We start from the raw sequence: 15037 nt of genomic DNA on the forward strand, positions 1-15037 counted from the left end.
GTTCGATTCCCAGTCAGGGCACACGCCTGGGTTGCGGGCCAGGTCCCCAGTTGGGGATGTGAGAGAGGCAGCCATACACGGATGTTTTCTCCCTCTCTTTCCCTCTCCCTTCCCCTCACTCTAAAAACTAAATATATTTTCTAAACCAAAATCTGTGGGTGCTCAAGTCCCTTATATTTGCACATAGGCTGCCATGAGGTGTGCCTGCCCATCACTTCACTCCTGTGAATTCAGTGTAGTGCTCAGCACATGGCAGATTCAAGTTTTGCTTTTTGGGACTTTGTGGGACTTTTTTTTAATTGCTTAAAACTACAGATGCAAAACCCACAGATATGGAGGACCAACTGTATTTAAGTTTTGCTGCAAAATGTCTGTGGGTCTTACCAGGGGGCTGATTAGGGGGCTGGACAAGACCTGTGGAGCCATGTTATAATCCTAAGCTCCTGACTGTGGGATGAGCCTGTCCAGAGGCCACGGTGAGGGGCTGCAGCCCCGGCTGCGGTTGTCTTCCACGTGCACGTGCACAGACGTGGCGTGAGCATTGGGTACCCAGCAGGCACATTTTAACGTGTGGTTTCTGCCCAGGGCATTTGAAGTCTGCAGTTAGAAGACACTTCATCTGTTGTACTACAGTGACCCTGGGGGGTGGTCACCCCATGTGTTCATGCACAGAAGGAAACAGAAATGTGGAGATCCAGAATAACCTTCCGGGCAGCTATACACCTATATCCTCTAAATCCAGCAGCCTCACTGTGGCCCCGCCGTGGCTATAAACTCATTTTATTTAGAATAAGCTTTTTCAAAGCTCTGAGTCTTGTAGCTGATACGGAGTAAGCACACACTTGTGCAGCTGAGGCAGATAAGCCATGGCCTCAGGTGCTCACGGCTCCAGCTACAGACAGTCCCACAACACACAGAGCAGAGCAGGGTTCTCAGAGGGCAGCAAGCTGACGGGGACCCTGCAGAGGGTGGATGCAGCGTGAAATGATCGAGCCATTCGAGGCATCCCAGTCTGGCCGGGGAGCAAGTGCTTGTGTGGCGATCCTGCCCCCGGGAGACATTTTGCAACATCTGCAGGTGTTTTCAGTTGTCACAACTGAGGGGTGCTATTGGCACCACAGTGAGTGATCCAGCCTCAAATGTCAACAGTGTGAATCTGGGCTCAAGGGACCAGAGAGGCCAGGGTTGGCCAGAGGGCCCAGGTGCTATCCTACAGGCCCCAGGGAGCCAGGGGAGGGCTTGGGGCGGGGCAGAGTGTCAGTCGCTCAGATGCCCAGCCTGAGGAGACACAGGGACACTGGGCCTCCCTACCCTCTCTCCCTCTACAGGTAAATGACCTGCGTTCCCAGAAGACACCCATCGAGAGCTTATTCATTGAGGCCACAGAGAAGTTCAGGAGCAACCTCAAGACCATGTACTCTGTCCCTGTATGTGTAGCCCCCTAGTCCCAGGGGGGCCCTGGCAATCGCCCAGCCTTCCCCAGGATGCACCTTGCCCCATCGCCCCATCAGTGTGTCCAGGGGTTCACACCTTCCACCCCCACAGAACGGGAAGATCCACGTTGGCTATAAGGACCTAATGGAGAACTACCAGATTGTGGTGAGCAACCTGGCAGCCGAGCGCGGTGAGAAGGACCCCAACCTGGTCCTCAACCTCTTCCAGTCACTGCTGGACGAATTCACCCGCGGGCACACCAAGAATGACTTTGAGCTGCCCAAGGTGGGTCGTGCCGCTCTGAGTGCGGACAGGGTGCCAGTGAGGCATGGGGGGCCAGCTGGGGAAGGGGGCGCCCCAGGAGCCTGCACTGACCTGCCTTTGTGCTCCCTTGCAGACGAGCAAAGCTCAGAAGAAGAAGCGGAAGCAGGAACGTGCTGTGAGTATAAGTGTGCCCGTGCAAGGGTGTGACTGTGTGCGGGTGAGCATGTATTTTCCCACCCAGCGCTGAAGACACCTAGTAGTGAAGGAACAGCCCCCGGCCCTGAGGCGCCGCTCAGCGCCCTCCCCCTCGGTCCGCAGGTGCAGCAGCACAACGGGCACGTGTTCGCCAGCTACCAGGTGAGCATCCCGCAGTCATGCGAGCAGTGCCTCTCCTACATCTGGCTCATGGACAAGGCCCTGATCTGCAGTGGTGAGTGTCACACGGTGTCCCCCCAGAACTCTGCCCTGGCCACATCTCCCCCACTCAAACCCCCACCAGAGCAGGGCCCCCTGTGTGCCACCTCTGGGTATTTGTACACGCTGCCTGAGCTGCGGGCCCCTCCCACATGTTCCAGGGGAGTCCAGTCAGTCCCCACCAGCAGACCCTGAGAGATGGGCACAGCCCAGGGTGGCCCTGCAGGCCCTCAGTTGGATGGACAGGAGGCAGCCAAGGCAAGACTGGGGACTAGCTGGCCCTCGGAGGCCTGGGGGGTCTAGCAGGCCTCTAGCACTTGTGTTTTCCTGCCAGGACCATCCAGGCCTGGCTTCCTTTTCAGCACAGGGTCTCATCCTCCCCCTCTGGGCCACATGTGAGGACAGCCCTCCATCCCACATCTGCCATGCATACCTCCGCAGTGGCACAGTGGTCCCTAAGCTTGGATGAGGGTGCACCCAGGTGCCACCTCCTATTTATCGCAGCTGATTCCTTCTTTCCATGCACGACGCCTGCAACCTGGGGCTTGGTGCAGCTGGGAGAAACAAAAGCAACACCACTCATCCCACTGTCACAGGCTGAGTCCCCAGGGCTGCCTCCTGGCCAAACTGAGGTGTAAGCCCCTAAACCCTTGTTCCTGACTCACTAGCCAGGCTGGCTCTGAGGCTGCTGACGATAACCAGCTGTCGATCGCCAGGGGGGTGGCCCACATAGCCCCCCACCTGGGAATCAGGGCAGAGATGTGTGTGATGCAAGTTCAGAATTCAGTTGTAGGGGTTCCCCCACCCCCGCCATCGGGACAGGGAGCCACGAAAGCCTGGGTCCCTGGTGACCACCCTGCCCCCCCCACCCCACCATGACCTCCCAGTGTGCAAGATGACCTGCCACAAGAAGTGCATGCACAAGATCCAGACCTACTGCTCCTACCCGTGTGGGAAGAAGGTGAGCACACCGAGGCCGGGAGCTTTCCAGAGTAACACTAGGTTCAGGCCCAGGTGCACGCAACCAAGCGTACCTAGTTCTGCCTGAGCCCCCTGAGGCAGGGCCGGGCTTGCGTTGCATCTCAGATTCTAGCCCCGCTCCTCCCTTCTCTGGGCAGTGGAGGGAATCCCCACCCTAACTGTGCCTACAAAGAAGATGGGGTCCCGAGCTCTGGGCCGGCAGCAGGAGCCTCTCACAGGAGCCCCTGCCCGGCAGCCACCGAGCTGACATCTGCAGCCCAGTGCACCCAGCAGCCTGCAGTCGGGGATGAGGGACGGAGGGACGGAGCCCACGGAGGAGGCCTGAGGGGTGGACAGGGAGGACATCTAACCCAGGCTTCACCTCCACCCCTGGCACTGCAGAGCGAGCCAGGTGCTGAGCCGGGCCACTTTGGCGTGTGCGTGGACAGCCTGACCAGCGACAAGGCCTCAGTGCCCATCGTACTGGAGAAGCTTCTGGAACATGTGGAGATGCACGGCCTCTACACCGAGGGCCTCTACCGCAAGTCAGGCGCCGCCAACCGCACGCGGGAGCTCCGGCAGGCACTGCAGACAGGTGGGTACTTCGGCAGGTGGGCGGCAGGCAGGCACACACAGGGCTCCAGCCTGAGCTGTGCTCACTGGCCCCGCCCACCCTCCCCGCAGACCCCTCAGCCGTCAAGCTGGAGAACTTTCCCATCCACGCCATCACCGGGGTGCTGAAGCAGTGGTTGAGGGAGCTGCCTGAGCCCCTCATGACCTTTGCCCAGTATGGCGATTTCCTCCGAGCCGTGGGTGAGTCCCATGATGGTGGCAGGGGCAGGCAGGCTGTTGGTGTCAGGGGTCTCAGCCACAAACAACCTGTGGCTAGTCAGGGAGGCAGGACCACCTAGTCACAGCTGAGAAACCAAGGCCTGGGCCCTGATGGTGTGGCTCAGCGGGTTGCACGTCACCCCCGCAAACCGAAAGGTCACCAGTTTGACTCCTCATCAGGGCACATGCCTGGGTTGTGGGCCAGGACCCCAGGTGGGAGCATGTGCTAGAGAAAACCGCTCAATGTTTTTCTCCCTCTCTCTCTCCCTGCCCCTCTGTCTAAAAAATAATAAATGAAATATTTTTTTAAAGAAAAAGGTGGGGGTTTGAGTGAGTGAGATGTGGCCAGGACCCCTCTCTGGCACTGCACTGCCCCCCGTGGCAGGAGGCTTTCCTGTCCCCACGGTGTGTTGGGGTGGGGTCCATGGGCAGCTGACACCTTGGCCTTCCTAGAGCTGCCAGAGAAGCAGGAGCAACTGGCCGCCATCTACGCCGTCCTGGAGCACCTGCCGGAAGCCAATCACAACTCCTTGGAGCGGCTCATCTTCCACCTGGTCAAGCAAGTGCCCGAGCTGCTCTCTGTGGGACTGGGGTCCCTGTCAGGAGCCCCCACCACCCACTCCCGGGCGGGTGTCCTCTGCTGGTTCTGCACCAGCCCATGGGCCCACGGTAAGGGGTCTGGGAGGATTCCCCAGCCATCCCCTAACTGCCGCGCGCTGTGCAGGGTGGCCCTGCTCGAGGACGTGAACCGCATGTCACCCAGTGCACTGGCCATCATCTTCGCGCCCTGCCTCCTGCGCTGCCCTGACAACTCAGACCCATTGACCAGCATGAAGGATGTCCTCAAGATCACCACGTGAGTGCCAGGCCAGCCCCACCCCGCGCGCTCTGGGTGGCCCTGCCAGTGACCCCTCCCAGTTCTTCTGAGGCTGAAGAAGTGGAAAGGAGGGCAGGCACTCAGCCCTCTCACAGGGCAGCAGCCGACACGGGGCCAGCGTTCCCAGCAGCTGGCAGCAAACAGAAGTGCTGGTCTGCAGGTTTCTTCTGTCCCTGAGCCGTCTGAAAAAGTTCCTCAGAAAACCTCAGGTTGGCAGACATCAATCACTAAGAGGACATTGTTTAGGTGACGAGAAAACAAGAACCTGTCTCTACAGGTGGTTTTCACGAAGCAGAACACACTGAGATGGCCTGGCGGTACAGCCCCCAGGCCACACTTGTCACAGTTAATGGACAGTGACAGTTAGGCAGCCAGGAGAGGAGCCTGGCCTGGCCTGACAGACTTGCTTCCAGCCTCTTCCAGCAGACCCTTTGCTTCTTGCTTTCTTAAGTGCTGGTGGTGATGGGGAGATTGAGATGTGACTGCTTCTCCATCCCGGCTGAGTTCTCCCATGCTGAATTCTCCGGGTGGAGTCCCTCCCGTACTGACCTCTCCAGGCTAAGCGCCCCCCGCCCCCAGTACTGACCGCTCAGGCTGGCCCTGACTCCTGAGCAGATGAGCTGCTGGTTAGAGTGCACGTTCTAGAGCCCTTGGGTCCAGCTGCCTGCAGCCCTTAGGACAAGTTGCCCAGCCTCCCTGCACTTCATACTCCTTTGTGAAATGAGATAGTCCCTGCCCTGCAAGGTGGCTGAGGAGTGAGTTACTCCAACCACCTACATACTTTCTCCTTCAAATAAGGAGGCTTGTTGAGATGGGAACTCAGGCTCAGAGAGGTGGAGTGAGTTATCCAAGGTCACACAGTGAGTGAGCTGGGGTCAAGATGGGAGCTACAGCCACGTCACTGGCTCTGCCTGGTCTCTGGATGGGTCTCTGCCTTGGCCACAGTGCCATCTCCAGCCAGCACCTCCCTGGATACCAGGTCCCCTGGCCGGCCATCTCTGGAGTCCCTAAGTGAGTCACCCTCTCGATGGGCCTTCACAGGTGTGTGGAGATGCTGATCAAGGAACAGATGCGGAAGTATAAGGTGAAGATGGAGGAGATCAGCCAGCTGGAGGCCGCTGAGAGCATTGCCTTCCGCAGGCTCTCGCTCCTGAGACAGAACACTGTGAGCGCACGTTGCAGGGTGGGGCTGGAAGACACCTGGGTGGGAGCCGCCCTGTGAGCGGGGCTTGAGTGACAGGGCTTGGGTGTCAGGACAGGGTCTTATTTCCCTTACCAGGCATAACCCCAGCCACAGGCAGCCTGGTAAGGGGCCAATTCCTGCCTCAACCAAATGACCGCTGCCCTCTCTGTCTCATGCCGACTGCCTCTCTCAGGGCAATGGGAAACCTGTCACCCACACGGTGGTGTTTCATTCTCTAGCCCCGGTCCTTGCTGACTTGGACCCTGCCCATGGGGGACCGATCCCACAGAAGTGGCCCAGAGTGGGGGTTAAGGGAGACTTAAGAGGGTGGGTCCTGGGCTCCCATGGGAGGGCCACGTGCTTGTCCCCATGGTCAGATGTAGCTCAGTACCCATGACACAACCAGTGTCTTAGTCATGGTCCCATGTGGTCACCCTCTCTTCATCTCTCCCTCAGCCATGGCCTCTCAAACTGGGGTTTTCATCTCCCTTTGAGGGGGTTCTGGTATGTACGCCATCAGAGGGCCCACCCTGCATGTCTTCAGTGCAGTGCATGCTGGGGTTTCCCTCTGCCCCCAGGGCCCTAGTAGGATAGGCCCAGCATGTCCTAACCTCTGGAAGTGCATGCTGAGGGAGGCCTGTTTCCTGCTGACTACCTGTGCTGAGGACAACTAACCAGCTGTGCCTGGGCCACTGGGTCCCCGAGTTGTCCCTGAAGAAGCCTCACTAAGCCCAGCTGTCCACAGCAGAACTAACCACCCCCAGCGCTGTGCATGCCACCTTCTCTCCACCCACCAGCACTGACTCCATCCGCCTGAAGGGGCCAGCCAGACCTGCCACTTCTCTGTTGCAGAACAAGAGCCCCATGGCCCGGGGAAGCAGCGGCGGTCCAGAGGAGCTGGGGGTGCTGCCAGAGGAGGAGACAGCCAGCCAAGATGAGGACCGAGAAAAGGAGATTCTCATCGAGCGGATCCAGTCCATCAAGGAAGAGAAGCAAGTGTTCCTCCATCCCCTGGCCTCGTCTGCACCACCCAGCCCCCATCCACTAGTCCCTCCACTGTGAATAGGGAACCTAGCCACTGGGGGCCAGTGGGCAAGGCTCAGTTCCGCTATCCAGCGCCCATTGTATGGAGGGCTGCTGTTCTAAACCACAGCCAGTCTGGGGCTCTGTTTAAACCTCATGCTTGACCACAGGGAACCGTGGTGACCCACAGAGGTGATGTTCAAACTTTGTGTTGAAGGTGGCCTTAGCTAGGGTGACTGACTAATTTGTGCCCATTCGAGATGTAAGTATGAAAGAGGCTATTACTTCAAAATTACACCAGGCCCTGGCTGGTATGGCGTAGTGGATTGAGTGCTGGCCTGCGAACCAAAAGGCTGCCGGTTCAATTCCCAGTCCGGGTACATGCCTGGGAGATGGGCCAGGTCCCCATTTGGGGGGCATGCAAGAGGCAACTAATGAATGTGTCTTGTGCACATCGGTGGTTTTCTCCCTCTCTTCCTCCCCCTCTCTCTAAAAAAAAAATAAAATCTTTAAAAATAAAAAAAATAAAATAAAAGTAAAATTATGCCAGGAGAACAGATGTGGCCCAGGGCTCCTGGCCACCCTAGTCCTACAGAGAAGGGTGCTCCAGGCAGCAGGAACAGCACACACATGCAGAGGTCCTGAGGCAGGAGCTCCCTACTTCCTCAGTACCAGGCCAGATGCCGGGCTTTGCCCAGCAGCCTGACACCTTACTGTGAGCTTTGCAGGGTCAAGGGCATTTTGGGCCGGGAATGCTCTGGGGGATATGTGATTCTGGGTACAGGGAGTCCCACCCAGGACCCAGATGGCCTGCTCTGTCCCCCAGCATCTTGGCACTTTACATAGGGTCTTTCTCCATGGGAATAGCTTTGGACATGTGACCTCTTTCACCTGCAGGGAAGACATCACCTACCGGCTGCCAGAGCTGGACCCTCGGGGCTCTGACGAGGAGAACCCGGACTCAGAGACGTCAGCCAGCACCGAGAGCCTGCTGGAAGAGCGGGCTGGGCGGGGGACCTCGGAAGGTCAGTATTAAGGTAGCGTCTGCTTTTTTCCTCCCATGTCCACCCCCGGCAGGCCCCTGGGTGAGGGTCTGTCTGCTGGCCCTGAAGCTTCAGTAACTCTGCCATCTGTCTTTCAAAAGGACCCCCTGCACCTGCTCTCCCTTGCCCCAGTGTGCCCACCCCAAGCCCCCTCCCCGAGGTGGCCACCCCTCCGAGACGAAGGCCGTCGTCCTTCGTGACGGTCAGAGTGAAGACCCCCCGGCGGACCCCCATCATGCCCACAGCCAACATCAAGCTCCCACCTGGCCTGCCCTCCTACCTCCCTGGCCGGGCACCAGGTGACCAGGAGGCTGTTGTCCCAGTGAGGCGCCGAGAGCCACCTGCCCGCCGCCCGGACCAGGTACACTCTGTGTATATGACACTGGGTGCACATGTGCCCATGCAGGGCGCTCCAGAGCCCCTGGACAAGGATGACCGGCCCCCGGGGGCTAAGCGGAGATACTCAGACCCCCCAACCTACCGCCTGCCCCCCACCTCGGGCCAGGCCAATGGCTGAGATGTCCCGCAATACCAGAGTCCAAATATCTGGGATGGCCCTGTGCCAGAGCTCCAGACCAGCACTCAGCTGTTCGAGAAGGATCTGGAATGAAAAGCTCCAAGAGTAATGTGAGGTGGGCACCGGCTCTGTGCAGAGCCCAGACAGGGAGAGGCCGGCCAGGGCTGAGCCCCAGTGCTGCACAGATGTGCCGCCCAGAGCCCCACATCCTGGCAGGCAGCCTGGCCTCTCCCCCTCCCTTTTGTACGGTTTTACAGTTAACTGTTACTTTGTGCCTGGTTTACATAACTTTGAACTGTAACAGCGTTAACAGAAGACCAAATTGTTTTTTATATGTATATGTACAAACTTTTATATTAACACCCTGCCTCGCCTTTATAACCTGGACACAGACTTCAGAGTGAAGCCCTGGCCACCTCACCTCAGAGGCTCAGGCCGCACTGAGGATGGCTTGGACCAGGGATTTGGACACTTGGGGCACCTGACTGCCCCCAGTCTGTCTGGGACTCATCCTCAGGCCTGGCCAGCAGCCACCTGGCCCACATGATGCAGAGGAGCGGTGGAGCCTTCCATGACGATCCAGGCTGTTGGCTGGAGTAAGGACAGGAGGTGGGGGGCAGCCTCCACCTGGGACACCACAGACCTCACATCCAGGGAGACTCAAATGTGGCCATCACTCTCTCCACTGTTCCCTGAATGGAGGAGACCGCCCTTGGCACTGCCTGCCCCATGTGGCAGAACAGGAACTCAGGACTGTTGATGGGCTAGGAGGGCAAGGCCAGGGTTTGCACGTCCCCACAGTGACAGCCTGGGGAATCTCCAAAGTGGGGCTTCCCTCTCTCAGGCTCCACTCACTCTCTGGACACCTGGACAGATGGCCCCTGGTCTGGGACTAGAGGCGTCCTACAAACTATGTGAAATAAAGAAAAAGTGCCTGAGAGGTGTTTGCCTGTGATACCTGCTCTGGGTTGGAGGAGCATGTCGCCACCTCTGGGAGGACCTGCTTGGATCCTCCAGCAAACACTGTGGTTGGAATGTCACACGTATTCTTCACCAAAGGGAGTTGGGCCTGGTGGAGGCACACACATACCAATCCAGAAACCAGAGGTAGCAGGGAGTTCTTGGAGCTGCATTCAGTGAGGAGAGCCTGCTGTCCTGAGAGCTGCCTCTTGTCATCCTGTTTTAGCACCCAGCCTCCCCTGGGGGGGGTAGGGGGGGCCTCAAAGGGCCAGGAGCAACCTCCCCATCCACAAGCTCCCAGGCTACAAACTAGTCCCAAACTGGGAACTGGCTGGCAGGAGGGGCCCATGAGGGTGGGCAACCAGTTGGAACTTGCCAGCAGGTGGGGAACAGTACAGACTACACCTGCAGGAGACTTAGGGGGCCTTGTTCAAGGTCACATGGAATGTGTGACTTTGGTGTGACTGGGATTCAAAACCTGCTGGGTCTGCCTCTAGATCCTCCCTTTACCCATCCTGGGTTTAGTCTCATCCATTGTGCCCTGTGAGGGCAGCTGGCCCACTGGCGGGGTTGGCATGCAGATGACCTGAGGGCTGGGAAGATCAAAGGGTTGCATTGCAGGATCATCCCTGGGAGTTCAGTGGGTTCTTTCCATTGGGTCCTGGGCCTTGGGTGCGGTGCAGCCCCATCTCTTGCTCCAAGGGCTAACCTAGAGGCAGACACTTGCTCCGCCCATTTCCCTAGGGAGAAAACGCAAAGGAAAGGCGGGAGGGTTGAGTCAAAGTCAGGGCTAGGGCCCAGAGGCTCATAACCACGTAAGTTTGAATGGTACCCCAGGCCATGAATTCCGAAGTCCACGATTATGAGCTCTCCAGCCCCGTCCCTGCCCCAAGGAAATTAGGGAAGGCTGCCTGGGTGTGGGATAGCTCATATGGAAAGCACCCTGCCAGGAGTGAGTGTGTTGGAAGAATTTTGAATAGGGTACACGTTGCACCTGGGCCTGACACCGAAGGACGTGGTCCTCTCAACCCTTCTTGAAGGGTTAAAGTGCTCACGAGAAAAAGAGGCAATTAGGCCCTAAGTAAACATGGACAGGATAGCCTCTCCTTGAACCGAGACTTGACTCCCGCCCTACAGCCGGGAGAGCGAAAGAAAGGAGTACGCCCCCCCCGGAAGGAGGTCAAATGGAAGCACTTCCGCCCTCCCTTAAGATGGCGCCGGCGGAAGGGGTGGGGTATCGCTGGTTAATGATGGCCGCGTCGAGGCTCGAGTTGAATCTGGTGCGGCTACTGTGCCGCTGCGAGGCGATGGCAGCAGAGAAGCGGGACCCGGATGAGTGGCGTCTGGAGAAGGTGAGAGAATCTGCATTGCTGCGTAGACCTCGACTTCCGTGAGGCGGTGCCCGGGGCTAGCAGCCGGTTTTCCCAGCCCCACCATCCGCCCTGGCCACGTCCCTTCGGTGGGCTCCGCCACGTCCGCCCTAGTACCCGGGGCTCAACTGGCCGTGCCTCCTGGACTTTGGCCCCTCCCGTTTCCATCCCCCTCTGCCCCAGCCCCAACCCCTCTTTTGGTTCTTACCTTCTTCGTGCATGATGCAGGGGGAATGGGATACCCGGCTGACGCCCACTTTTCCTCCCCAGTACGTGGGAGCCCTCGAGGACATGCTGCAGGCCCTGAAAGCCCACGCGAGGTGAGTGCAGGCGACCAGAGGAGTTTCAAATCCTGGGCGGAGTGTGGGGGCAGTATACAGGCCAAGGGGTAGGTTCTGTGCGGGACCCCTAGGCTCTGGTCCCTGCTGCGACCCTTCCCTGAACCAAAGACAGCAGGCAGGTTTTCTTTTTCTACGTTTCGCCATCTAGCAAGCCGGTCCCTGAAGTGATCAATGAATATTCCCGCAAGGTTGACTTTCTGAAGGGGATGCTACAGGCAGAGAAGCTGGTGAGCACCGGAGCCTCTTTCTTCAGCTTCTTCAGCCCCCATCAGGCTCTCCTGAGTCCCCAGGACTGGACCCTATGGTGGTGACCCCTCTTCCTTCTGCAGACCTCGTCCTCGGAGAAGGCACTAGCCAACCAGTTGCTGGCCCCTGGCCGTGTGCCCACCACAGCAAGGGAGCGGGTGCCTGCCACCAAGACGGTCCATCTGCAGTCCAGGGCGAGATACACCAGCGAGATGCGGAGTGAGCTGCTAGGCACGGTAGGGCTCCCTCCTTGGTCCTTGGGATCCCCTCAGTTGGGACAGGAGTTCAGTGCCTGGGGGTAGCCAAAAACAACAAATACTATCAGGAGCAGGGACCCTAGGGGACCTCTGCCCTTGGCTATAAAAACAAGGCTTCCCAACAGATGGGGCATTCTGGCCGGGACTTTGCTATAGGAACAAGAGTTTGTTTCAAAAGTGGCACCTGTCCAGTTAAGCCACAGAGTTAGCCCAGTGCCAAGTTTGGCTCCTGGCTTTCCACTTGCTACAGATAGACAAGATTTTTTCATCTATAAAATAGGATGACAGGTGCCTTTCTCAGCACTTTACATAGATCAGCTAAACCATTCAAAACAGGAGCTGTTGACACTGCCAGTTTATAGCTGAGGAAACTGAGGCTCAAAGGTTTCAGGACTAGCCCAGGGCCCTGACTAAGGGTGCAGGGGTTCTGAGAGCAAAAAGGACAGTTTTGGGGGCATGACAAGGTGGATGATTTCCTGCCTGTCCTTTTCCTTACAGGATTCTGCAGGAGGTGAGTCGCCCTGAGCAGAACCTGACTCAAGTCCCAACTGCCTGGGACGTGACATGTGTCCTTGCTGCTCCCCTTCCCTTGTGCCTCCTCTGGGTCCATCACCACCAAGTCATGTCTGGAGGGGTCAGTTGGGACAGAGGATGTGGTCCTCAGAAGAAACTGGAAGGAGGAAACTGGGGCCAGAGGAAACCCAGACCAGGATAAGGAAAACATCCCAGACGAGAGGGCTTTGGAGCTACAGCTTTGAGGCATGATCAGCTGGGAAAGGACCTATGAGTGGCAGACCCATCCCAGGTAATTAATGGTCAAGAATCTGGAACACAAAATCAATCCTTCCCTCCTTTCTGCTTGGTCTGTTCCTCTTCCAGAGCCGAAGCTGGATCTGAGGAAGAGAACGTGAGTATCTTCAGCCCTTGGGCAGCACTGGGGGGAATGAGGGCTGGATAAACCTTGGACCACTGAGGAGCCCCCACGAGTGTCTAAATCACCCATCAGACACCACTTCTGGGAATGCTTTACCCAAAAGCCAGAGCAAATAAGGGGAGACTTAGCCCCAAGTACGGCAGTGGTTGCAGTGCGGCTCTGGGTTCCCTGGGAAATGTTTGTCTCGTCCCCTCCCCCACCCTGTCTGATGTCCACCTGTCCACTTATGTGTGAGGTCAGTGGGGTGGCAGGGCCCAGGCCAGGGGATGAGAAGCAGTCGGCCGCTGAGCTAGACCTCGTCCTGCAACAACAACAGAACATCCAGGAGAAGCTGGCAGAAGAAATGCTAGGCCTTGCCCGGAGCCTTAAGACCAACACACTGGCTGCCCAGACTGTCATCAAGAAAGACAACCAGGTACGGGGACTATGGGAGCTCTGTAGCTTCTGTCCTGGGGCATCAGAGAAGGTTGCCCAGTAGAGGGGCGTCAGGGCTGGGACTTGGCTGGATAAATAGTTTAGTGGAAGGCAAAACTGGCATGTCCAGCAGAGGAAACAGCACCAGCAAGGGCCAAGAGGTGCTGAGTTGCCCCAGGGTGGCAGGATAGAGGCCACACTGGATGCCAATCCTGTCAGTACTCACCCACCTCACCCCTAGACCCTGTCACACTCACTCAAGATGGCCGACCAGAACCTGGAGAAGCTAAAGACAGAATCAGAGCGACTGGAGCAGCATGCACAAAAATCAGTCAACTGGCTGCTTTGGGCCATGCTTATCATTGTCTGCTTCATTTTCATCAGCATGATCCTCTTCATCCGTATCATGCCCAAACTCAAATAAAGACCTGTCCCAGCCCACCACATCTGTCCTCTATCTGCCCTTCACCCCTACCCAGAGGTACCTTTTGGGGTGGACAAGATGGCAAGGCCCTTGGAGGCCCCAGGGAGCCACAAAAACTGAATGTGCAGGGGAGGAAGATCAAACTGGGGGCAGGAGTGGTGACTCCACAAAGTGCCCCCCCCCACCCCACTTTCCTTTGGTACCTGCCTCATACCAGACAAGGCAGGGCCTCTAGAAGCCCCGGGAGACCCCAGTCTGCTAGAGTCAGAGCCAAACACAGTGCCTCAGCCCTGTGGAGTCAGGGTGAGTGAGGCCGGGGGCGGGATGGGGCCTTGCCTGACGGTCAGCCTGGAGAAGGGGCATCGGTGCTGGGCCTTCCTTGTCGTTGGAGGTGGTGATTTAGTGGCAGTGCACAGCACAGCCTAAGCTCTCAGGACATTGCAGATGCTTCACATAGTCACTCAGCAAACCTGGGAGTTTTTGGTGGAATCCCTGCCCTGCTCAGGCCATAGTCTGATCATTCCAGACGAGAACTAGAGGGCACTGGTGATGGGACCCTGGAAGGGGTCATGAGTGGGAGTCCTGGGTAACAGTGGATCCTGGCATCTGCCCGCCCTCACTTCAGACTTTGGGGGCAAAGCCTGGGCGGGTGGTAACCAGGGCAGCTCAGTGAGGGAGGGGGGACAGGTGCATAGGAAATGTTTGTTTCAGACCCTGGGAGCAGGAGCAGGCATTGTGGGACACGCATGAAGGTGCCCATATGATCTGCACCAACGCGGGTACAAAACCACCAGGTAGAGCTTTTTAGCTCTAGTGACAATTTTGTAAAAATAGATCATAGACCCTGGCTGGCATGGCTCAGTGGATTGAGCGCGGGCTGGGAACCAAAGTGTCCCAGGTTCGATTCCCAGCCAGGGTACATTCCTGGGTTGCAGGCCATAACCCCCAGCAACTGCACATTGATGTTTCTCTCTCTCTCTATCTCCCTCCCTTCCCTCTCTAAAAAATAAATAAATAAAATATTTTTTTTTTTAGTTTAAAAAAATAGATCATAGAAAGGAGGCTCATGCCTGTGACCCAGGAGTGGTTCAGTGTTAAAGGAGTCTGTTAATAGCCACATGAATGCATCAGGAAAAAAAACCATAGAGTACACAGGGTGAAATGGTACTTTGTACTGTTGCTGAATAGTTTACAAAGATCTGTTACTCAAACACTTAACACTAAATGAGGAAGAGATGGGGTTTTTTCCCTCATTTAACTGAAAAACCTCAAGCCAAAGGCAGCAGTGAGGTTAATGGACAAATACTGAAAGTTCTACCATCAACATGAGGAGGTGGGGCACCCCGTGGCCCACCCACCTCCCCCAGTGATTTCACATTGTCTGGAGGTGTTGGCCAGTGCAGTTGGACAAGTAGATACATGAGACTGAAAATATATTTGCAGGTGATAGGACTGTATGAAAGACTCAAACAAACTAAAAAGCTATTTTCTTTATTTTGAATTTACTTTTTATTGAGTTTATTGGGGTGACATTGCTTAATAAAA

The 15037-nt window shown here is 57.0% G+C and overlaps 2 protein-coding genes across 13 annotated transcripts in view; both read left to right on the forward strand.

The window, feature by feature from the left end:
• The window catches only part of MYO9B (myosin IXB), an 82184-nt gene extending 72695 nt beyond the window's left edge, over positions 1-9489 (forward strand). For 8 of the 12 annotated variants that reach the window (XM_036032505.1, XM_036032507.1, XM_036032511.1 and 5 more), the window contains 14 exons: positions 1329-1427; positions 1546-1719; positions 1832-1873; positions 2017-2128; positions 3000-3073; positions 3475-3667; positions 3757-3885; positions 4357-4462; positions 4628-4759; positions 5822-5945; positions 6420-6467; positions 6816-6955; positions 7884-8011; positions 8131-9489. In XM_036032505.1, coding sequence (XP_035888398.1) covers positions 1329-1427; positions 1546-1719; positions 1832-1873; positions 2017-2128; positions 3000-3073; positions 3475-3667; positions 3757-3885; positions 4357-4462; positions 4628-4759; positions 5822-5945; positions 6420-6467; positions 6816-6955; positions 7884-8011; positions 8131-8546 — 1917 coding nt within the window. In that variant the 3' untranslated portion in view covers positions 8547-9489. Of the gene's footprint in view, positions 1-1328; positions 1428-1545; positions 1720-1831; positions 1874-2016; positions 2129-2999; positions 3074-3474; positions 3668-3756; positions 3886-4356; positions 4463-4627; positions 4760-5821; positions 5952-6419; positions 6468-6815; positions 6956-7883; positions 8024-8130 lie in introns of all 12 variants that reach the window. The other 4 variants (XM_036032514.1, XM_036032515.1, XM_036032508.1 and 1 more) reach the window with 3 other exon arrangements.
• A 1215-nt stretch (positions 9490-10704) lies between these two features.
• On the forward strand, positions 10705-13509 carry USE1 (unconventional SNARE in the ER 1). Its single transcript, XM_028519740.2, has 8 exons — positions 10705-10858; positions 11147-11196; positions 11366-11444; positions 11547-11699; positions 12219-12231; positions 12600-12627; positions 12895-13069; positions 13310-13509. Exons 1-8 carry the CDS (start codon positions 10718-10720, stop codon positions 13490-13492), a joined length of 822 nt encoding a protein of 273 aa, XP_028375541.1. The 5' UTR covers positions 10705-10717; the 3' UTR covers positions 13493-13509.
• The last annotated feature ends 1528 nt before the right edge of the window (positions 13510-15037 follow it).

The sequence above is a fragment of the Phyllostomus discolor genome, chromosome 8 (assembly GCF_004126475.2).
Source record: "Phyllostomus discolor isolate MPI-MPIP mPhyDis1 chromosome 8, mPhyDis1.pri.v3, whole genome shotgun sequence".
NCBI lineage: Eukaryota > Metazoa > Chordata > Mammalia > Chiroptera > Phyllostomidae > Phyllostomus > Phyllostomus discolor.

Coding starts and splice junctions, on each gene's coding strand:
- USE1 (XM_028519740.2), top strand. CDS start 10,718: ATGGCGCCGGCGGAAGGGGTGGGGTATCGCTGGTTAATGATGGCCGCG. Junction 11,197..11,365: donor GCCCTGAAAGCCCACGCGAG/GTGAGTGCAGGC, acceptor TTCGCCATCTAG/CAAGCCGGTCCCTGAAGTGA. Junction 11,445..11,546: donor TGCTACAGGCAGAGAAGCTG/GTGAGCACCGGA, acceptor TTCCTTCTGCAG/ACCTCGTCCTCGGAGAAGGC.